The sequence below is a fragment of the Phacochoerus africanus genome, chromosome 5, assembly GCF_016906955.1.
Source record: "Phacochoerus africanus isolate WHEZ1 chromosome 5, ROS_Pafr_v1, whole genome shotgun sequence".
Classification (NCBI taxonomy): Eukaryota; Metazoa; Chordata; class Mammalia; order Artiodactyla; family Suidae; genus Phacochoerus; species Phacochoerus africanus.
This window is the reverse complement of record NC_062548.1, coordinates 43,641,362-43,663,349: the sequence shown is the minus strand read 5'-3', so window position 1 is coordinate 43,663,349 and position 21,988 is coordinate 43,641,362. Positions and strand designations below refer to the sequence as shown.

At 51.3% G+C, this 21,988-nt stretch overlaps 2 protein-coding genes and 1 long non-coding RNA gene across 14 annotated transcripts in view; 1 reads left to right on the top strand and 2 right to left on the bottom strand.

The window, feature by feature from the left end:
• Positions 1-17,010, bottom strand: part of NLRC3 (NLR family CARD domain containing 3) — a 37,874-nt gene extending 20,864 nt beyond the window's left edge. For 4 of the 6 annotated variants that reach the window (XR_007134956.1, XM_047780697.1, XM_047780692.1 and 1 more), the window contains exons 1-4: positions 16,880-17,010; positions 1,306-1,398; positions 479-540; positions 7-258 (exon numbers count right to left, since the gene is read on the bottom strand). Coding sequence is in view for 5 of the 6 variants with exons in the window: in XM_047780697.1 (XP_047636653.1) it covers positions 7-258; positions 479-533 (307 nt within the window). In the remaining variant the exon portion in view is untranslated. Of the gene's footprint in view, positions 1-6; positions 259-478; positions 541-1,305; positions 1,399-3,366; positions 4,510-16,879 lie in introns of those variants that run through there. The other 2 variants (XM_047780695.1, XM_047780694.1) reach the window with 2 other exon arrangements.
• LOC125127536 (uncharacterized) overlaps positions 144-21,988 on the top strand; it is a 22,166-nt gene continuing 321 nt past the window's right edge. Inside the window, exons 1-6 of one of the 4 annotated variants that reach the window (XR_007134957.1) lie at positions 144-268; positions 2,810-2,952; positions 3,154-3,285; positions 15,104-15,386; positions 15,934-18,272; positions 20,259-20,630. This is a non-coding gene — a long non-coding RNA (uncharacterized LOC125127536). Of the gene's footprint in view, positions 269-2,809; positions 2,953-3,153; positions 3,286-15,103; positions 18,273-20,258; positions 21,922-21,988 lie in introns of those variants that run through there. The other 3 variants (XR_007134959.1, XR_007134958.1, XR_007134960.1) reach the window with 3 other exon arrangements.
• SLX4 (SLX4 structure-specific endonuclease subunit) overlaps positions 21,308-21,988 on the bottom strand; it is a 22,783-nt gene continuing 22,102 nt past the window's right edge. For all 4 annotated transcript variants that reach the window (XM_047780688.1, XM_047780687.1, XM_047780689.1 and 1 more), the window contains one exon: positions 21,308-21,722. In XM_047780688.1, coding sequence (XP_047636644.1) covers positions 21,308-21,722 — 415 coding nt within the window. The remainder of the gene's footprint in view (positions 21,723-21,988) is intronic.

Here is a 21,988-nt window from a genome sequence, read left to right as displayed (position 1 = left end):
GCCTACCATTGCTGTGTGGCCTCAGTGGGAACTCTGGCGTCCTGTCAGGCGGCTGCGGGGCCTGGGAGCCCTGACTGCCCTTCCCGGCCAGCAGGTCCATGAGGGCTTTCACCTGCTCGGCCGGGGAGCCGGCCCCGTGGCCCTGGCCCGCCTCTCCGCCGTTGCGGACCTCCTGCTTCCTCATCGAGTCCAGGATTGCCACCAGCAGCTGCGGACAGACGGCCCGACCTGCTGCCCGCTGTCTCCCTGCCCAGGGGCCTGGGGACAGGTGAGCAAGCCTCAATGGATGGGCAGGATGGGGACCCACCCCTTCTCCTTCCCCAGACTGCGGGTAGCCTGGCCTCCACGATGGGGTTGGGAGGGCTGTTTCTTGCTGGTTGCTGATGATAGTTCTTGATGCCAGGAGCATGGCCCAGGTGCAGGGGGCCAGTGGAGGAGGACAGGGGCCCCAGGCTCGAATCTAAGCAATGCCACTTACTGGCTCTGTGACACTGGCCAGGCCACCTGAGCTCTCTGTGCCGTGGTGTCCTCATTTGTAACCTGGAAATAGTGACAAGATTAGGAACGGGTCCATTGACGAGGAGGGAAGGATGAAAGAGGCCCGTCTGGAAAGGCCGTGTGCAGTATGATTCCGACTCTGTGACTTTCTGGAAAAGGCAGAACTGTGGAGACAGTAAGAAGATCAGGGGTTGCTGGGTTTGGGGTCGGGAGGCGGGGGAAGCGGCCGAGCACGGGGCGTTTTTAGGGCCCTGAGACGACTCTCTATGATGCTGCGGGGGTGGATTCGTGTCCTCATACACTTGCCCGGACCCACGGAATGTGTGGCAGCCTCTCGGTGATAGTGACGTGCCAACCTAGGCTTGTTGATGGAATGCGCACCTCTGGTGGGGGGTGGGGGGTGTTCGTAGATGGGCTCGGGGGTAGAAGAACAAATCGATTTATTTCCCACTTGATTGCTCTGAGAAACTAAAACCTCTCTAAAAGCGGCAGTCTGTGGACTTGGGATGTAGTAAAGAGAGAAAGGAGGATCCTGAGGGAGGTGAACGCTGGTTCTCAGAGCAGCACGACCCAGGGGCTCTTCTTCCTGTGATCCGGGGCCGCCTGGAGGCGCAGAGGCTCCCCCCTGCAGGCAGCACTGTTTTCTGCTGGGGCGGGATGCAGAGGCCCTGAGAGGAATCTGCTCACATTCCTTCCCTTCTCTGGGGCCCGGAGCAGACCCCCGCCAAGGCTGGCTGCCCCCGTGTATCCCTCCCCCGGCTAAGGGGGGCACTTGGGGCCCCTGGTCCCCCGAAGCCCCCTCCTCACCTGCAGCGGGCAAGATGTCCAGCCCACGGCTGCCCCTCCAGCAGGATCCTGGGAACTCAGGCAGTGGGGGTCGGCCATCCTTTGTCCACGGGTCTAGGAGAGAAAAGAGGATGCAGGGCTGGGCACAGGGCACACCTGCCGCTTCAGGTGGTAGCAGCTCATCGAAACAGGCGGGCCCACGGCCTCCAGCCTGGCCACTCGCTGGTCCCAACGTGATTCGCGTCAGAGGTTCCACTGGCTGAAGCCCCAAGGATCCGACACACTCACTGACCTGGCTTTGAATTGGGCTTCCTGGGCATTTTAATTCTGGGCAAGCTTTTCTACCTGGAAAAGGCTGGAAGAAGCTTGGCAGCAAGTGCAATAGCATCTTCCACCCCTCAGTTCATGGCGATGGTGAAGAGGTGGTGCAGCGAATTTGAGGCGGATGGTGTCCAGTTGAGCTGAACTAATCTGGGAACTTCAGAAGTGGGCCAGGGCGAGGCCATGCTCCTTATACTTCTTCAGGGCCCTTCTGGCTGTTTTCTCTCTCTCTCTCTCTTTTTTTTTTTTTTGGTCTTTTCTAGGGCTGCACCCATGGCATATGGAGGTTCCCAGGCTAGGGGTCGAATCAGAGCTACAGCTGCCGGCCTACACCACAGCCACAGCAACGCTGGATCCGAACCACGTCTGCGACCTACACCACAGCTCATGGCAACACTGGATCCTTAACCCACTTGGCGAGGCCAGGGATCGAACCTGCAACTTCATGGTTCCTAGTCAGATTCGTTAACCACTGCGCCACGGCAGGAACTCCTGGCTGTTCTCTTTTATTTTTCCAAATGTCAAAGCCAAGGAGGAAAAAGCGGTGGGATGTTGGTCTCAGTCGTGTTAATGTACAGATTGGTGGAGGGGTGTTGAGGCTTTCCTTTTGATCCTTTACTGACACTATTCTTCCTTGTCCAGATCTTGCCAAATTCTTCTTTGTATCTAAATAGCAGAAATGAGTCTGACTCACATCCGTGAGGACGCAGGTTTGATTCCTGGCCTCCCTCAGTGGGTTAATGATCCAGCATCGCTGTGAGCTGTAGTGTAGGTCGCAGATGCGACTCGGATCCCGTGTTGCTGTGGCCGTGGTATCGGCCAGAAGCTATGGCTCTGATTCCGCCCCTAGCCTGGGAACCTCCATATGCCATGGGTGCAGCCCCCAAAAGATAAAAAAAAAACATTCTTGTTGTGGAGTTCCCTGGTGGCCTAGTGGTTAAGGACTCAGCATTACTGCTGTGGGTCTGGTTACTGCTGTGGCTTGGGTTTGATATTTGGCCTGGGAATTTCTGTATACCTCAGGCTCAGCTAAAAAAAATAGTTCTTGTTACGAATTTTGTTGGTGTCTGAGAAGACGATGTGTATTTTCTCTCGCATACCATCTGCATGCTGGCATCCACATTAGTTCTCACCTTTCAGTTAGCTCTCTTCAGGCTTTTGGATTACGGCAGCACAAATAATTTCGTCTCCTCTCTACAAGCAGAACTCTCGTTTGAACAATTGCTCTGCATGGCCCAGCCCCACCTCTGCCCCCAGCAATGCTGAAGGATGGCATCTGTAAGAGGGCCGCCTCGGCGTAGTCCGACTCTCCTAGGAGTGGTTACAACCCCGACTGTTAGACCTGAGGTTTGAGACTCGTCTCTAATTAGTTCTCTTCTCCTCTTAGAAAAGATACCTTCAACTCCTCATTTCTTACTGACATTCAAGTAATGTTGTATGATGCTTGTTGAGGGCTTACTGTGTTCCAGACACAGTCGTGTTACACACTGTACTTATTTCATTTACGTCTCATAACAAGACATTACCATTATTTTTCCCCTTTTATAGACAAGGACACAGGCCCAGAGAGGTTAAATGACTTTCCCCAGGATACGCAACTGCGAAGCAGTCGAGTTGGGGTAGACACCAAGGCTTCACTGACAGCAGCACTGGCGCTGGACAATCGACCTGCCTCGGATGGTATGTTTCAACAGTTAAAAGCATTTTTAGGCATGTCTGTTAAATGAGCAAATGATTTTTTAGCAGTACTGACATAATCACCCGATTTACGTGCAGTCCTTCCTCCACCTGGCTGAGGGTCACCGAGGGCCTGTTGTGGGTTCCAGGCACTGGGATGTGGAGATGGACAATCAGAGTCCTCACCTTGTGGCTGGGTTGGGGGTGGCGGAGGGTGACGACCAAGAGGAAACAAGGGGGTGAGCGTGGCGGTTCTGCGGGCATCAGTGCTGCGAGTGAAGGAGAGGGGTCAGGGGCTAGGGCACAGGGGCGCTTTGGTCTCAGTGGCCAGGGGAGGCCTCTGTGGGAAACTGACACAGAAGCAGAGATCCGAAGGGCGACCAAGAGGTAATCCGAGGTGCAGGGAGCTGGGGGAGCAGCAAGTGGCTCCTCGTGCTGCAGGAGCAGGAAAAGGCCGGGGCTGCGGGGGCGCCGTGAGTGAGCGAGTGGGCTCACCAGAGGGCAGGGGGGCCTGGTTGGAGGGGCCGGAGACCCGCTCACTGTGCTGAGGGCCCGGATGTGTCCAGGCGTGGGGGGAGGGACATGATTGACATGTGTCGGATCTCGCCTCTCATCTTGGAGCTGCACACCTCTCATCTTGGAGCTGCACGTTCGATTTTCTAACATCGAACCGAACTTGCCTTCCCGAATGTCATCTTCCGTGAGCAGGAAGCTGTGTGTAACAGGGGGATGGCACGGAAACAGACGCCTCCGTCCGTGGAGCAAACCGGAGAGTCCGGGAGCAAACACGTACTTGTATTACTTATGCACGAAGGCATTTGGTGATAGGACAGAAATAGCTTCTCAAGTCTGTGGAAAAGGTGTTGGGGCAAGTGGCCAGCCCAGGAGAAAGAGTTGTTTTACCTATGTGTCACATGAAACACAAGTTTAACTTCAGTTTGGATCAAACACAAAACCGTAAAAGCACAATAAGAGGAGCTCCCTGGTGGTGCAGTGGGTTAAGTATCTGGCGTTGTCACTGCTGTGGCTCTGGTTGTAGCTGGGGTGCAGGTTCAGTACTCCGCCCGGGAGTCTTCCGCATGCCTCGGGCCTGGCCAAACAGCAAAAGCAAAAGCAAAGAGGATTGGTGAAATTATCATGGCCCAGCCATACATGGAAACCTCTGTGGCCGTAAAATATGACAATGTCATACTGGATGTGTCCGCAGTGAGTTTTTTTTTTTTGTCTTTTTGCTATTTCTTGGGCCGCTCCCACGGCATATGGAGGTTTCCAGGCTAGGGGTCGAATCGGAGCTGTAGCCGCCAGCCTACGCCAGAGCCACAGCAACACGGGATCCAAGCCGCATCTGCAACCTACACCGCAGCTCACGGCAACACTGGATCCTTAACCCACCAAGCAAGGGCAGGGACCAAACCCACAACCTCATGGTTCCTAGTCGGATTCGTTAACCGATGCGCCACGATGGGAACTCCCACAGTGAGTTTTTGTTTCTTAATGTTATAGAGGTTATAGTTACCTTTTTGAGGTATAATTTTTTTTTTTGTCTTTTGTCTTTTTTTGTCGTTGTTGTTGTTGTTGCTATTTCTTGGGCCGCTCCCGCGGCATATGGAGGTTCCCAGGCTAAGGGTTGAATCAGAGCTGTAGTCACCGGCTTACGCCAGAGCCACAGCAACGCAGGATCCGAGCCGCGTCTGCAACCTACACCACAGCTCACGGCAACGCCGGATCGTTAACCCACTGAGCAAGGGCAGGGACCGAACCCGCAACCTCATGGTTCCTAGTCGGATTCGTTAACCACTGCGCCACGACGGGAACTCCTGAGGTATAATTTATATACAGTCCCATGCACCCACTTCAAGGCTAGCGTTCTGACAAATGTCTACAACTGTGTAGCAGCGATCGCAGTCAGACACGGCACGTTTCTTCCTTCAAAAAGGTTGTTCCCTCATTCATGCCCCTTTGCTGCCTAGCCTAGCCCAGCTGCACCCTTCTGCCCCTAAGCCATCGTCTGCTTTTTTTTTAACTATAGATTAGTTTTGCCTTTTCTAGAATTTCATATAAATTGAATCATATAGGACCTACAAATGTATTCTTTTCACTTTTTAAAAATTGGGGTAAAATACACATAATTACTATCTTAACCTTTTATTTTTTTCTTTTTAGAGCCACACCCACGACATACGGAGGTTCCCGGGCTAGGGGTCCAATCGGAGCTGTAGCCGCCAGCCTACACCACATCAATGCGGGATCTGAGCCCCGTCTGCGACCCACACCACAGCTCACAGCAACGCCGGATCCTTAACCCACTGAGCGAGGCCAGGGATTGAACGTGTGTCCTCATGAATATTAGTCGGATTTGTTTCTGCTGCACCACAGTGGGAACTCCTCTTAACTCTTTTTACGTGTGCAGGTCAGTATTAAGTACATGCCCTTTGCTGTGCAGCCAGCACCACCCTCATCCCTGTAACTCTTTCGACCTTGTAAAACTCAAACTCTGTCCCCATCAGACAACGGCTCCCTGTGCCCCTCCCCCAAGTCCTTGGCCGCCCCCCTTCTGCTGTCTGCCTTTACGATTCTGACAACTGTGGGGACCTCATATAAGTGGAATTGCACCATAGTTGTCCTTTTGCCTCTGGCCTCTTTGACTGAGCCGCATGTCCGTGATCATCCATAATGCAGCATGTATCAGAATTTTGGTCCCTTTTCTGGATGAAGAACAGTCCAGTGTATGTTTGTGCCACATTTTGCTCATCCGTTCACCTGTCTGTGATGGCTTGGGTTGCTTTTCTGGTTGGTCTTTGTGAATAATGCTGCCATGAACAGGGTGACTCTTCAAGACCCTGCGTGCAGTTTTTTAAGGGATACACCCAGCACTGGAACTGCTAGAATCCTCAAAAAATTAAAAAGAGAGTCACCATGTGATCCACTAATTTATTTTCTGGGTAGTAACTCTCCCTCTCTCTCTCTTTTTTTTTTTTTTTTTTTTTGCTGCGTCTGTGGCATTTGGCAGTTCCCAGGCCAGGGATCAAATCTGCAGTACAGCAGGGACCCTAGCTGCTGCAGTGACAGTGCTGGGTTCTTAACTTGCTGTGCCACAAGGGAACTCCCTAGTAACTTTAATTTTTTGAGGAGTTGCCACACTGTTTTCCAAAGCAGCTTTTGCATTTCATGGTCCCACCAACAGTACACAAGGGTTCCAATTTCTGCACATTCTTACCAGTATTTGTTTTTGGGTTTTTGACAGCCCTGCTAATGGCTGTGAGGTGGTGTCTCACTGTAGTTCGATATGTGTTTCTCTGGTGATTAAATAATGTTGAGTTCCTGTCGTGGCGCAGTGGTTAATGAATCTGACTAGGAACCATGAGGTTGCGGGTTCAATCCCTGGCCTTGCTCAGTGGGTTAAGGATCTGGCATTGCCGTGAGCTGTGGTGTAGGTCGCAGACATGGCTCGGATCCTGTGTTGCTGTGGCTGTGGTGAAGGCTGGTGGCTACAGCTCTGATTCCACCCCTAGCCTGGGAACCTCCATATGCTGTGGGAGTGGCCCTAGAAATGGCAAAAAGACAAATAATAATAATAATAATGTTGAGCATCATTTCATGTGCTTATTGGTCATTCATATATATTCTTTGGAGAAATATCTCTTCAAATCCTTTGCGCATTTTTGAGTCAGGTTGTTCAGGGGTTTTTTGGTTGTTTTTGAGTTTTAGGAGTTCTCTGCATATTCTGCATATTAAATCCACAAATGAGATACATTATTTACAGATGTTTTCTCCCATCCTGTTCATTGCTTTTTACACTCTGTGTATAGTATCTTCTTATTTTTATTTTTAAAAATTTTATGGCCACATGTGCGGCATATGGAAGTTCCTGGGCCAGGGATTGAATCCAAGCCGTAGCCATGACCTGTGCCACAGCTGCGACAACACTGGATCCTTTAACCCGCTGTGCTGGGCTGGGGAGCAAACCCGTACCTCTGCAGCGACCTGAGCTGCTGCAGTCAGATTCTTAACCCACTGCACCATGGCGGGAACTCCAGTAATATCTTTTGGCTCACAGAATTGTTTAATTTTCAAAAAGTCCAATTTGTCTAACTTTTTTGCTACCTGTGCCTTTGGTGTCGTATACAGGAAATCATTGCCAGATCCAGTGTTGTGAAGTTTTGCCGTGTCTTTTTTAAGAGTTTTGTTGGTGTAGGTCTTACATTTAGGTCTTTTGTCCATTGTGGGTTAATTTTTGTGTATGGTATTAGGCAAGGATCCAACTTTGTTCTTCTGGTGTAGCTGTCCAGTTTTCAGAGCACCATGTTGAAAAGATGGTCCTTTCCTCATTGATGGGCATGGCCCCTTTGTCAAAAATGTATTTTGACCATGTACATGTGAGGGTTTCTGGCTGGGCTCTCTGTTCTCTCCCGTTGGTTTGCGTGTCTGTCTTTACGCTAACACCACGTTGTTTGGATTACTGTCACTCTGTGGTAAGTTTTGAAATTAAGACGTGTGGGTTCTCTAGCATTGTTCTTTTTCCAAGATTGTTTTATTTGGGGTGCCTTGAAATTCCCTGTGAATTTTGAGGTGGCTTTTTTCTATTTTTGCAAAAAAAAAAATGTGATTGAGATTTTGAGAGGAATTGCCCTGAATCTGTAGACAGCTTTCAGTAGTATTGATGTTTGAACAATATGAAGCCTTCAAGGTCATGAAAATGAGATGTGCTTCCATTTATGTACGTCCTCTTTAATTCAACAGTGTTTTGTAGTTTTCATTGTACAGGTCTTTTCTCTTTGGTCAAGTCAGTTCTAAGCATTCTATTCTTTTTTTGATACTGTTGTGAATGGAATAGTTTTTATGATTTCCTTTTCAGATTGTTCATTATTCTTGCATAGAAATGAAACTGAATTTTGTGTATTGACTTTGTATCATGATACTTTGATGAGATTATTTATTAGATCTAACAGTTTTGTGAAATCATTTGGATTTTCTATTTAAAAGATTATATCATCCACAAACATGATTTTACTTGTTCCTTTTCAATTCAGATGCCTTTTTTGGGTGGATAATTTTCAGCTGTGTCACTGAGCCTTAGTAATTTTTTTTTTTTGGCTTTTTTTTTGCTATTTCTTTGGGCCGCTCCCGCGGCATATGGAGGTTCCCAGGCTCAGGGTCTAATCGGAGCTGTAGCTGCCAGCCTATGCCAGAGCCACAGCAACGCGGGATCTGAGCCGCATCTGCGACCTACACCACTGCTCATGGCAACGCCGGATCCTTAACCCACTGAGCAAGGGCAGGGACTGAACCCGCAACCTCATGGTTCCTAGTCAGATTCGTTAACCACTGCACCATGATGGGAACTCCCTGCCTTAGTAATTTTACTAATCCTCTTTGAATAGAATTTTTTTAAACTTTAATTTCTCTTTCTTACTTAATTGCCCTGGCTCGAACTTCTGGCACTATGCTGCTTGGAAGTGCTGAAAGTAGTGCTGAAAGTAGTCATCCTTAGCTTGTTCCCCATCTTAGAGGAAACACTGTCAGTTTTTCACCATTGAGGATGATGTTTGGTTGGGTTTTTCATATATGGACTTTATTATGTGGAGGAGATTCCTTTTATTTCTAGGTCACTGAGTGCTTTATCATGCAAGGATGTTCAGTTTTATAAAATGCTTTTTCCGTGTCAATTGAGGTGATCGTGGATTTTTTCTTTCATTTTGTTCACGTGGCATATTACATTGGTCAGGTTTTTTTTATTTTTTTATTTTTTTATTTTCCCACTGTACAGCAAGGGGGTCAGGTTATCTTTACATGTATACATTACAATTACATTTTTCCCCCTGGTCAGTTTTCTTATATTGAACCATCCTTGCATTCCATGAATAAATTCCATTTGGTTTATTTTGAAGATTTTGTATCAGTGTTTGGCTAGGTTTGGGTTTAGTTTGCTTTTTTTTCTAGTTTCTTAAGTTGTAAAGTTATTTTGTTAATTTGAGATTTTTCCTGTTAATGTGTTTATAGCTATCAGTTTCCCCATTGGTACCATGTTCACTGTGTCCTGTAAGTTTGATATGTTTTCATTTTTGTCATCTCTCAGTATTTTATAATTTCTCTTGTGGGTTCTTCTTCAATACATTAGTGCTTTAAACATGTGTTGTTTAATTTCTGCAGTTTTATGAATTTTCCAGTTTTCCTTCTGTTTTTTCTAACTTCATCCCATTGTGGTTAGAGAGGATACTTTGTATGACAGCTATCTTTTAAAATCTACTAAGATTTAATTTGTGGCCTAGCACATGGTTATCCTGCTAAATGTCCCATGTACATTTGAAGAGAATATTCTGTTGTTGGGTACAGTATTCTGTCTGTGTCTGTTAGATCTGATTGGTTTACTGTGTTTAGACTTGTTTCCTTGTCTTCTGTCTGACTGTTCTATTACTGTGAGTGGGGTATTGAAGTGTCCAGCTATTACTGTGGAACTGTTTATTTCTCCCTTCAATTCTGTCAGTTTTGCTTCATATACATTTTTTTTTCCTTTTTTTAGGGCTTCGCTCACGGTATATGGAGGTTCCTAGGCTAGGGGTCGAATCAGAGCTGTAGCCCCCAGCCTATACCACAGCCACATTGACGTGGGATCCAAGCCGTGTCTGCAACCTACACCACAGCTCATGGCAATGCCAGGTCCTTAACCCACTGAGCAAGGCCAGGGATCGAACCCGAGTCCTCATGGATGCTAGTTGGGTTCGTTAACCACTAAGCCATGACGGGAACTCCCATAGCAGCTTAATTTCAATAACATGCAAAAGCTTTGCCCCTTTGCAACTGTGCTCCCACTCCTTTTGGGGTGTTGATGTCACAGTATTACCTATTTACACAGTATTACATATTTATAGATTGTGTGCCCCAGAACATACACTAATAATTCTTTTAAATTCTTTAGTCTCTTATATTATGTAGAAAATAAGTTTGGAGTTATAACAAAGATACAGTGATACTAGCTTGTACACTAATAATTGTTTTTTCCTTTAAATGTATCTTAAATCATGTAGAAAATAAAAAGAGCAGTTATAAATCATTTTTACAATAACACCAGTGTTTATAATTGCCCACGTATCTACTTTTGTGAGATCTATATTTCTCCGTGTGACTTTGCATTACTGCTGTCTACTGCCCTTTTATCTCATCTTATAGGATGCCCCTGAGCATTTCTTACAGGGCAGGTTGTGGTCATGAACTCTCTCAGCTTTTGTTTATCAGAGAATGTCTTAATTTCTCCCTTAATTTGGAAGTTAAGTTTTGCTGGATATAGGACTCCTGTGTTGATAGTTTTTTTTTCTCTGACCACTTTGAATATGTCAGCCTACTCTCTGCTGGCCTCCAAAGTTTCTGATAAGAAGTCTGCTGATAATCTTATTGAGGATCCCTTGTGCATGAGGATTTACTTCTAACTTACTGATTTCAAGATTCTCTTTGTCTTTTTTTTTTTAAGTTTGATTATAATATGTCTTGGTGTGGGTATCTTTGAATTAATCTTACTTTGAGTTTGTTGAGCTTCCTGGATATTTTATTTTTTTCGTGGATCATATACATATGTCCATTTATTTATGGAGAGCTTCCTGGATATTTTAACATGTATTTTTATGTGGGAAAAAGTCAATGTGCACAGGAGAATTATGATAGGACATCCTTTAAAAAATAGCATATCATTTTTGTCTGACTAGAGGATAGCTCTAAATATATGACACTGGGATTAAGGAATTGTTTCTTATTTTGTGTATTTCAGTTGTTTAGATTTTGCTAACAAATATGCATTGCTTCCCACCTCCTTTAGAGAGAGAGCTTACAGAATTATAAAAGCAAAACATTAAAATCATTTAAATAATATAGAAGTAAGTGAAGTGCATATCTCACTTCCACTCCCCAGGGATAATCTCTTCTGGTTGATGGTTTGTCTTTCAGAAAATTAGGTGCTAGTAGTAGGCAAATGAAAGAAACAAAATACATCAAAATTGGAAAGAAAACTGTCACCATTCACAGTTGATGTGATCGTATCAGTTGAAAACAGAGCAAGATTTATAGTAGAACTATTAGAACTAATACATGAACTTAGCAAGGTTTCTAGACACAGGATCAGTACACAAAAAGATCAGTTATATTTCTACTTACTAGCAAAAGTCAAATAAAAGTAAAAATTTTAGATACCATTTAAAAATCAAATATATAAGAATAAATCTATTGGCACAGCCCTGTAAATCAACTATAATAAAATTTTTTTTTAAGAAGAATAAATCTAGCAAAGAATTTGTATGATCTCTATGCTGAAAACTATAAAACAGTACTAAAAAAATTAAAGACGCCCTAAAGCAGGGATTTACCATGTTCGTGGATTGAACAACATCTTGAACTATTGTTAAGATGTCAGTTCTTCCCAAATTGATCTTATGGATTGACATCCCAATCAAAATCCCAATAGGCCTTTTGGAGAAGTGGGTGGAAATTGGCAAGCTGATTGTAAAACATAAATATAAATGCAAAGGACCCTGGAACAGCCAGAATAATCTTGAAGAAGAAAGCCCGAGGACTTACACTGTACAGGATCCAGACTTAGTTTAGCTGTAGCTGTTGGTACAAAAGCAGATCAATAGACCAGTGCAGTAGAATAGAAGGTCCAGAAACAGACCCAGAGGTATGTGGTCCCCTGATTTATGACAGGGCTCCACTGCAATTCGGTGGGGGAAAGGATGGTCTTTGCATTAACCCGTGTTGGCTAGTGGGGTATTCATACGGGAAAGATGAACTCGGACCCCTCCCTCACCCCATACACAGAAAATTAACTCAGGCTAGATCATAGATTTAAATGTGGATGCTAACACAGTCAGTCAAGCCTTAGAAAAAATAGGGGGGAAATCTTTATGAAGTTGGTTAAGGTAAAGATGAAACAGAACATAAAAAGCACTAAGCATGAAAGAGAAGAACACTGTGCCAGGACTCCTTAAAGTTAGGAGTGTCTGTTTGTTAGAAGGCAGCACTAAAAGGATGAAGAAGCAAACCATGGGCCAGGAGACCATACCCCTAACACATTAAAAATCCGCAAGAAACAGACACCCACTGGAAAAGTGAGCCAAAAATTTGAAGGCTATCACAACAGAATATCATTTGTCACCAGAAAAATGCCAGTTAAGCTCAGTCTGGGAATTTGGTAGTGATAAGGCTAAATATGCATATTTCTGTGACCCAGCAATTCCCCTTGTGTGTATATACCCAACAATAATGAATATTTAGGTTCATCAAAACACAGATCGGAATGTGTGAAGTTCAAAAACAGAATCAACCAATGTCCGTCAACAAAAGAATGAGATTTTTTTGGTATATGTTCATACAATCAACTCCTACATAATAAAGAAAAAGAACAAGCTACCGATACCCTCAGCAATAAGTCTGCCTCTCACAAGCTTTGTGTGTCAAGTCTGATTCAAAAGGCACACACTCTGTGGTCCCATTACAGGGAGTTTAAAGTCAGGCCAGATGGATCTGAAAGATAGACGTCAAGGCATTGGTGACCCCTGGAGAAGGTTCTGACTGGAGGGGCATGAGGGAGCCTTCGAGGGAGCTGGGAACTTGTATCTGATAATTTGGATTGTGTGCACACAGGCATACACATACATAAAAATGCACTGAGCTCACATTACTGTCTAAGTTATACCTCAGTTTAGAAAAAGTTAGGCTAGCAGCTATCTAAAAGTTCAAATATACGTGCACCGAAATGAAGCAATACTGCCATGGCCTTTTTTTTTTTTTTTTTTTTCTTCTCAGGGCTGCACTCACAGCCTGTAGAGGTTCCCAGGCTAGGGGTTGAATCAGAGCTACAGCTGCCAGCCTACACCATATCCATAGCCATGCAGGATCCGAGCTGCATCTTTGACCTACACCACAGCTCACAGCAACACTGGATCCTTAACCCACTGAGCGAGGCCAGGGATCGAACCCACACGCTCATGGTTCCTAGTCTGGTTTGTTAACCACTGAGCCACGACGGGAACTCCTGCCATGGCCTCTTAGCACACGAGGCTGGGATGCTAGGCCCTCTGTCCTGCTCTCAGACAGGGTGATGCCAGGATGTGGCCCAGGACTGGACACAGCCTCCTGCATTGGATGTCCAGGTGCACCCAGCAGGTTCCAGGCTGTGCCTCAGTGGATGGAGTGGTGGCAGGAGCACGCAGGGACCATGAGGAAGAAGGGCCAGGCGCTGCCTCTCAGCTCTGGCAGGACATTGTCTGGAGCATTATATTCTTTAATTTTTTATTGCAGTAAAATATACAAACACAAATTTAATATTGTAGTCATTTTGTTGTTGTTGTTGTTGTTGCTATTTCTTGGGCCGCTCCCGCAGCATATGGAGGTTCCCAGGCTAGGGGTCAAATTGGAGCTGCAGCCACCGGCCTACGCCAGAGCCACAGCAACGCGGGATCCGAGCCGCATCTGCAACCTACACCACAGCTCACGGCAACGCCGGATCATTAACCCACTGAGCAAGGGCAGGGACCGAACCCGCAACCTCATGGTTCCTAGTCGGATTCGTTAACCACTGCGCCACGACGGGAACTCCTGTAGTCATTTTTTAAGCATTCAATTCAGTGGACTACAATACGTTTACAAGGTTGTGCAGCCATCGCCAGCCTCCTTCCACTCTCTGTCTTTGCGTCTGACGATTCTAGGGACCTCTTACACGTGTGATCACACGGTGTGTGTCCTTTTGTGTCTGGCCTCTGTCGCTGAGCATAATGTTTTCCAGGTTTATCCATGTTGTGACGTGTATTAGAATTTCATGCCTTTTTAAGACTAAATCACATCTGTTTTATGGATGGACAACACTTAGTTTATTCATCCATTTGTCGGTAGCTACTTAGGTGGTTTCCAGGTTTTGGCCCTTGTGAATAATGCTGCTATGAACGTGGGAGAACAAACATTGGTTGAAGGCCCTGCTTTCAACCCTTCTGGGGACATACGCAGAAGTGGAATTGCTGGATTACGTGCTCATTCTCTGGAGCACTATTTTTGTCTTTCATTTTTTTTTTTTTTTAAATCTTTTTAGGGCTGTACCCTCAGCAAACGGAGGTTCCCAGGCTAGGGGTCTAATTGGAGCTATAACCACCGGCCTACACCACAGCCACAGCCACGCCAGATCCAAACCGTATCTGTGACCTGCACCACAGCTCATGGCAACGCTGGATCCCCAACCCACTGAGCGAGCCCAGGGATCAAACCTGCGTCCTCATGCATACTAGTCAGATTGGTTTCTGTGGAGCCACAGTGGGAACTCCTGGAGCACTATTTATAAAAAGCCACTGCTCAGCCCAAGCGCCCGGAGATCTCACTGGCCTGAGCACAGCTCCTACTGGATGCATTTTAAATCTACCCAGTGATTCTAATGGGCAGCCAGAGTTGAGAACCACTGGGCCAGAGAGGGGCTAGGAAGGTGACAAGGAAGGGACAACAGCAGGCAAGAGTGAGGGAGGAAGAGGCTGGCCCGCAGGTGCCTGGGAAGAGGGGGGCAGGCTCCCCCGGCCTCTGTGGTCCATCAGCCCCTCAGCATTGTGGCCAACACTCCCGCCTGATCGAACCACCCATTTTTCTGGCACCTCTGACCTGGTGTAGGGTTGCCAAACTTAGCAAATTAAGATATAGGACACCAAGTGACATTTGAATTTCAGATAAACAATGAAAAATTCTGTAAGTATATCTTACGTCATACTTGGGACATACTTATGCTTTTAAAAGAACCTCCTTGTTTATCTGAGATTCAAAAGTACCAAAATGTTCTCTGTTATTTGGCATCTCTCCTCAGGCCCTACTCAGATAAGACCCCCACTCTCCAACCGGGCCTTCCCCGTTAGACGCCTTGTTCCAGCAGGAGCAGAAGAGACCTCAGCAGCTGGACTAGGAACCCCACATTCCCGCGACCTCCCAGGACCAACAGCAGAGGCTGAGGAGGGGTTTCCCTCGATGGCGTGGCCACCTGGCCAGCTGTGTGGACAGCCACGCCTGCAGTCCCAGATGCCACCCCAGCTTGGAGCACATCAGAGGCCTCTGAGCACCGGGCCATCTGGTGGCCACACGCCACAAGTCAGGTAGATCCTGCCCAGTGTAGACAGCCTCTGGTGGGCCGCAGGGGGCCTGTGACCTGAGTTGGAAGACGGAGGGCAGGTGGCCTTGGATCGCCTCGGGGATCTGACGGCCAGAGTTTGGTCAGGCTCTAGAGATCTGTGCTCTAGTGGACAGGGCAAGGCCAGACGCACAACTTGGAGGCCAGGCAGCCTCTGTGTCCCCAGAGCCTCACTCGTGGGCAGGACACAGCTAAGGACTGTGCTCCCTGGTGCTGGTGTCGCTAAGACCCCGGCCCTCAGGCTCCACATTGGGCTTCTGCTCCACCCCTGCGAAGACCCAGGTCCTGACCTCCTCTTGGCCTCTGCCAGTGAGGTCCAACCTGTCCTTTGTTCCCCCAGGGCCTCATCCCGTCCTCTAGGCTGTGTGTGTGGGGGGCAGCCGGCCCCCTCTGCCCTGCACTGTGGGGCTGCGGGGCCTGCCATGCTCCCCTCCGCCAGGGCTGCCCCTATCTTGGGCCACTGCTGCTTGGATGCTCCTCTCTCCTGACTCCTGCCCCACCCTGTCTCTCAGGGCCTGAGAGTTGGGTTCTCGGCTCCCTCTCAACTTGGCGGCCCCAGCATCGTGACCGCTGACCACCTGAGGAGGGAGGAAGCAGTGTCTTCACCACAAGACAGGGCCCTCCTGATGGCATTGCCCCAGAGCCCTTGTGGGGACAGGGTCAGGCTCAACCCTGGGGATCTCGGAGCCAGGACAGAGGAGGGGATGCCCAGCCTGCACCCTGACCTGGGCGCAGCGGTAGGATGGCCTGTAATGGCCAAGGGTGAGCCCCCAGGGTGGGGAAAGCCTGTGCCTCCATTGAGGGGATGGGGGGGCCCTGGGGCCCCAGAGCCTGGCCACAGGGGTGGACCCCATGACCAACAGCCAGCCGTGGCCCAGCTCAGCGGCACCTCTTCTGAGAAAGCCTCTGAGGTTCCCGGTCCTGTCAGGATGGCGAGCCTCATCTCTCCCAGGGGCAGCTGGCGGGGTCCCTGGGGCCGCGCACCCAACACAAGGGCCACATTTATGGCGCAGGCAGTGGGGGCTGGCCCCCTCCCCACCTGCACCACCTCGCTTGGTCCTCAGGACCCCGGGCAGATGTGGTAGGAAGGGGGATGCAGGACCGGGTCTGCTGATTCTAGGTTTAACCCCTGGGGCGTGCTGCTCATCGTCACCTCTGCCTGCAGCCTTTCCAGCTACTTCCTGCCCCTCCTTTCCCATCCTTGGTTCCTGGGAATCTGGGCGCTGTCCCCTCGGCCTGTTGTGGGCTGACCTTGAGCATGTGTTTGCTTATTTCACACCAGGATCTGGTCTGCCCAGCAGCGCCCAGCACCCCTGGGGACATCTTCCTGGAGTCACCTCAGCCACCCCTCCCCAGAGTGTCTCAGGCCTTAAAGTCATGATCCTTCCTGCCAGCTGTCTCCTCTTCCTCTCCCGTCCGGAGGCACGCCTGCACGGAGACAGCCTGGCCTCAGCTTACCTCCCGCACCCCGTCGCTCCAAGGATGCCCTGATGGGGGCTGGGGGCGTTCCAGCCTGGGGCTTCCAGTGGTCAGAGGCAGCTGGATGGTGCCAGGATGTCCGGGGAGTCTCTGTGGCTGGCTGGTCAGCTGGGTCCCATGCTGCCAGGTGCTGTCCGGGCAGGAGTGCAGCCCTGTCTGAAGGGCTGGGGAGGTGCTGGCCTGGCAGGGCAGCGGGGCCACAGCCCGCCAGCTCCTGCAGTCCCCCGAGCCCACTGGCTGTCACGCAGCTGGGGCTCCTCACCTCTTCCTGTGCCGCGCGCCACCTCAGCCCTCCTTCCTGTCTGATTTCAAAAGCCAACAGCCTCGCAGACGAATCAATGAGCCGCAGCTGCTCTAGCCAGCTCCCTGGCTCTGACACCGCCCCCTAAGTTAGAGGCTGGGGTGCTGTCCGGGTCTTGCTTTGAGGATGGAGTGCCCGTGCAGGCCTGATGCTCAGGGGAAAGGGGTCCAGCCAGGGCCCAAAGGAAAGCAGACTCACCATCAGCACACCTGTGCATTTCAGGGGCTGGTAGGGAAACCAGGCCTGCAGTTGGCACGTTCAGTGACTTGCCCAAGGCCACCGAGCAGGGAGCTGGCCTCGCCAGGGCTGATACAGTGTCCTCCAAGCCCAGGTCAGCCCGCTGCCATCCGGTATGCCCTCCTCACCCTTCCTGACCCATTCGCTTTCCTTCTCTCCTGCACCCAGCAGGCAGCTTAGCCTCAGCGGTAACCCACAGTCTCTTCCTGCATCACAGGCCCCCAAGGTAGGTCGGCATCACCTGAAACAGCAGACTATGGCAGTTCACGCAGGGCCCTGGAGGTGGACCTCAGCACACAGGCTGCACTGAAGGAACAGCCCAGAGTGGACAACAGGAAAAAAGTTACAATAGAGGAAAAATACAGGATCCCCTCTGGCGACAGGAAGCAGGCCACTTAACGTGAGGCTGCTGAGAAAAGCGAGTGACAAGGCGGGAGCAAAGTGATGGGGACATCAGTTTTCCTCAGAAAGCAGGTGGGAGCCGGTGACGGTCACAGAGCCATAGAGTAGTAGGTTCAGCTCCGTGCGGCCATTTGTGTGTGAGGGGAGGTGAGAGGGCTGTGGCTTGATTGACCTGTCCTCAAGGGCTGCAGGGGGGATGGGGGGGGGGGCAGGGCTCCGTGGCAGCCCCTCTGAAGGGCTCCACACAAGGACATCTTCCCACGCCCCCCATCAGTGCGTGCCAGGTTCTGGGGGACACATGGTGGCCACCTCGAGAAGCCTGCCGAGGCCCCAGGAAGCAGAGTGCAGACTGGAGGCTGCTCACCGGCGGCGGTGCAGCCGAGGCGTCTGGGAGCAGGCCGCCCACAGGATGTTGGAAACCACAGGGGCCTGGTGAGCATCTGTCACATGAAAGAGGCGGGGGCGGGGGGGCTGGGGTGGGGGGTGCTGCTCTGCTCCTCCCTCCCTTGCTCGGGGTGCATGGGTCCTGAGCACAAGGGGAAACAGCGTCCTCTCTGGGCATCTCGGGAGCATCCCTGAGTCGGCATCGCCCCCAGCTGGCCTCACTGGGGATGGGATGTCCCAGGAGCAGACAAGGCTGGGCCACAGGCTCCGTTTGCTGGCTCCTCTGAGAAGCTGGGGGGCCTTCTCCTGACTCTCCTGGGGGCACTCCTATGTTTGGGGTGGGGTCTCCCATGGTTGTTCTCACCCTAGGGCTTTCTGTGGTCAGCCAGACAGGGTCTTCCAGCTCTGCGACAGCCTGAGGCTTCCTGCCTGCAGGGCAGGCCTCTCTGGATGGTGCAGTGCCCTGGGCCCCTCTTGCCTGGGGCCTGCTCCAGCTGGGCTCTGGTTGTCCTTTGATTGCCTTGAGTGACCATGTCCAGGCCGAGGCCAGGCCACAGGAAGTGGGACAGGCCTGAGAGGTCACGTCACAGTGAGGTGTGGGTGTCTCGTGGTTTTTGCTGATGGGTGAAGGTTCCACTGCCCCAGGGGCTCAGCACACGTTCTTCCTACCGGTGGCCACTGCAGGGCCTTCACCGACCGGCTCCTCTGGGCTCCCTGTGGGTGCTGGTGGAGGGCAGCTCTTTCTCAGTGGCTCTTTTCCAACCAGCCAGCTCGACTTTGTGCTTCAGTTCCCGAGTCAGTCGAATTCCCCTGGTAGGCTGAGCTGCCTGGAGGTGCCGCCAGTTCTCTGGTCGTGGGGTTTCTTCCCTGCAGTGGCTTGGTTAACCGCGTTCCCTGCTTTGCATGGGTTCAGGCCGCGGCCAGAGCCCTGGCCAGGCCCACTGCTGACCCCTGCTGGCCTCCCTGCCTTTACCTGGCAGGTGGCTTTTGACCAACTTTAACCACTCGCCCAACACCTCATCACCGTTCTGGGAGTCTGGGACGCCTTCAGGGGAGCAAGGGCTCCCAGGCTTCTCCCCAGGGAGTGCACCCAAGGCTGCACCGTCTCCACCACAAGCCAGGGAAGCCAGGGAAGCCAGGTGAGCAGCCACATCCTTGGCATATGGAGGTTCCCAGGCGAGGGGTGGAATTGGAGCTATAACTGCCAGCTTGTGCCACAGCCCATGGCGAGACAGGATTCTTAACCTAGTGAGCGAGGCCAGAGATTGAACCTGTGTCCTCATGGATACTAGTTGGGTTCGTTAACCACTGAGCCACGACGGGAACTCCGACCTCCCTTTCTAACTTCATCTCATTTCCCTGAAACAGCCCAGACCAGGGGGAGGGGGCATCAAGCCCTTCGTACAAGAAACACATGGTAGCTTCTAGAACAGGCCAGACCGAAGATCAGACCATCTTCAGTCTGATCGAAGGGGCATCTGTCTTAGAGTGTGACCCGAGTCCTGGCTCCCGCTGGGCAGCACACAGGGAGGGCCAGGTTCCCTCCAGGTCAGGAACCGGGACACACAAGTTCAGGAAGCCCCATTTCACCTCCCTGGGTGCTGCACACTCGAGGCCTCACAAACCCCCTCTTTTTTCTTTTTCGCTTTGTGGGGCTGCACTCACGCATATGCAAGTTCCCAGGCTAGGTGTCGAATTGAAGCTGCAGCTGCTGGTCTATACCATAGCCACAGCAATGTGGGATCCAAGCCACATCTTCGACCTACACCACAGCTCGCGGCAACACCAATGCTGGATCCTTAACCCTCTGAGCGAGGCCAGGGATCAAATCCACATCCACATCCTGACACGAGTTGGGTTTGTAACCTGCTGAGCCACAACAGGAACTCCCCAAAAACCCGCTCTTCCAGGAAAGCTGTCCCTCTGGCCCCCTTGAGCACTGACCCTCGCAGCTGGCACAGGCCAGGCCAGGCTGGGCCGTCTGCTCCGCTGGACAACAGGAAGCACTGGCCTGTCCCTACTTTCTCTCCACAGGGCCCAGCGCAGGCTTCCCAGACTCGTCCTGTTAAAATGCAGATTCTGCCTCTGTGGGGGTGGGTGGCCTGGCCTGCAGGTAACACACCCAGGTAATGCTGCTCGGCCTTGGGCCTCTCCCAGAGTGCAGAGGGGGCTCGGCGCCCGGCGAGGGCTCGTCACTGAGGCTGTGTGGGTGGACGGACGTGTGGGTGAAGGAATGAATGGACATCTGTCCTCTACAAACCAGAGGAAGGAGGAGCAGCAGGACTTCTGCAGACTTGGTGTGGGGGCCGAGGGGAGCTGTGGGGGCCGAGGGGAGCTGTGGGTCCCCTCCCCGTGGCTTGTTTCCCTCATTGTTATTCTAGAGGGTAGCATCTAGAAGGTTTTTATAAAGGCTTTTGGTTTTTATTGCACATCATATAAAACGGACTGCACTGTATTTAAAACACAACACATTCACAAGGACGCAGAGACCCAAAATTTCTTCCTTTCTGGCCCTTACCTGTGCTGCACAGGCACCTGCAACCCACACCAGTTAACGAAGAACTTACTTATTTTGGGGGCTTCAGAGCCGTGCTGAGCATTCTGTACTGTCCAGTTTGCAGACTGCTGGTGACGATGACAGGTACCCGGGCAGAACAGCTGGGCCAGCGGAGCACCTGGGGCCTGGCAGTGCGGGGTCTATGGACACCTGGGCTGCTGGTGGAGGCTGGGCTTGCAGCCCAAGTGCCGGGAAGAACACGGGTGGGCAGGCTGGACCAGATGTCCGTCTCAGAACACAGACACAGGTGACTGGTGGACAGAGTTCTGAGATGCGGCCGAATCCCGCCCCGCCTGGCCAGCTGGCGGCCCAGCACCCTCCTGAAACACACGGGGCCCCACGGGTTAAAAGCAGACGAGCTGTGGGCACTGATGGAGGGAGGGGCCGGGGGCTCTGAATCCAGCGGGCAACATGCTCCCCAGGCCACTTTGGGAAAGGGAGTTGAGAGGAAGCCCACCCAGGTCCATGCTGTCCCCCAGTGGCAGCGGGTGTGGTCCTAGGGCCCAGAGCCCCGCAGGGGCCTGGCTCACTGAGAGGGTGCAGACCCTTGCGGGCTGCTGACGGCCGGGGGAGTGGAGGGGGGCCCGGGCTGGCCGGCTCTGCGCCCCCTCTTCTTGCCCAGAGGCTGCCGTCTCTTCCTCCCAAGCTTCTCTTTGCGGGCGGCGGCCGTGGTGAAAGTGATGCAGTGGGCGTCCAGGAAGTCCAGCAGCTTCCCCGTGGCTACGCGAATGCCCTGCTGCTTCAGCTCGGCCTGCAGCTCCGCCAGCTCGAAGGGCTGGTACAGCAGGACCTTGCGGTAGAGGGCCGGCCTGGAGCGGATGCATCGCCTCACCGCCTCCTCCGTGGCCGCTGCCTGGTCAGCCGCCTGAGAAGCACTGACCCCCTCCTCATTCTCCTCGTCTCCTGCAGACTCCAGAGCTGCCCCAGACTCACAGGAAGAACTGCAAAGAACCAGACGGAAACATCTCGTGACCCCCTTCTCTCCAGCCCCTACCTGAGACCAGGCACCTCTGCGGGGGGGAAGGGCGTGTCCCTGTGAGCCCAGCAGCTGTGTGCCCCGCACTCCAGCCACCAGCCTGAGCAGGACAGCGCCCTCAGCCGGAATCTCCTGCCGAGGGCAGCATGGCAGGCTGGCCCCACGTGAGAGAGCGCCCCGTGGGCGAGGGTGAGGGAGGCCCATGGGGGCTGCCCTTTAACCCCACCTGGG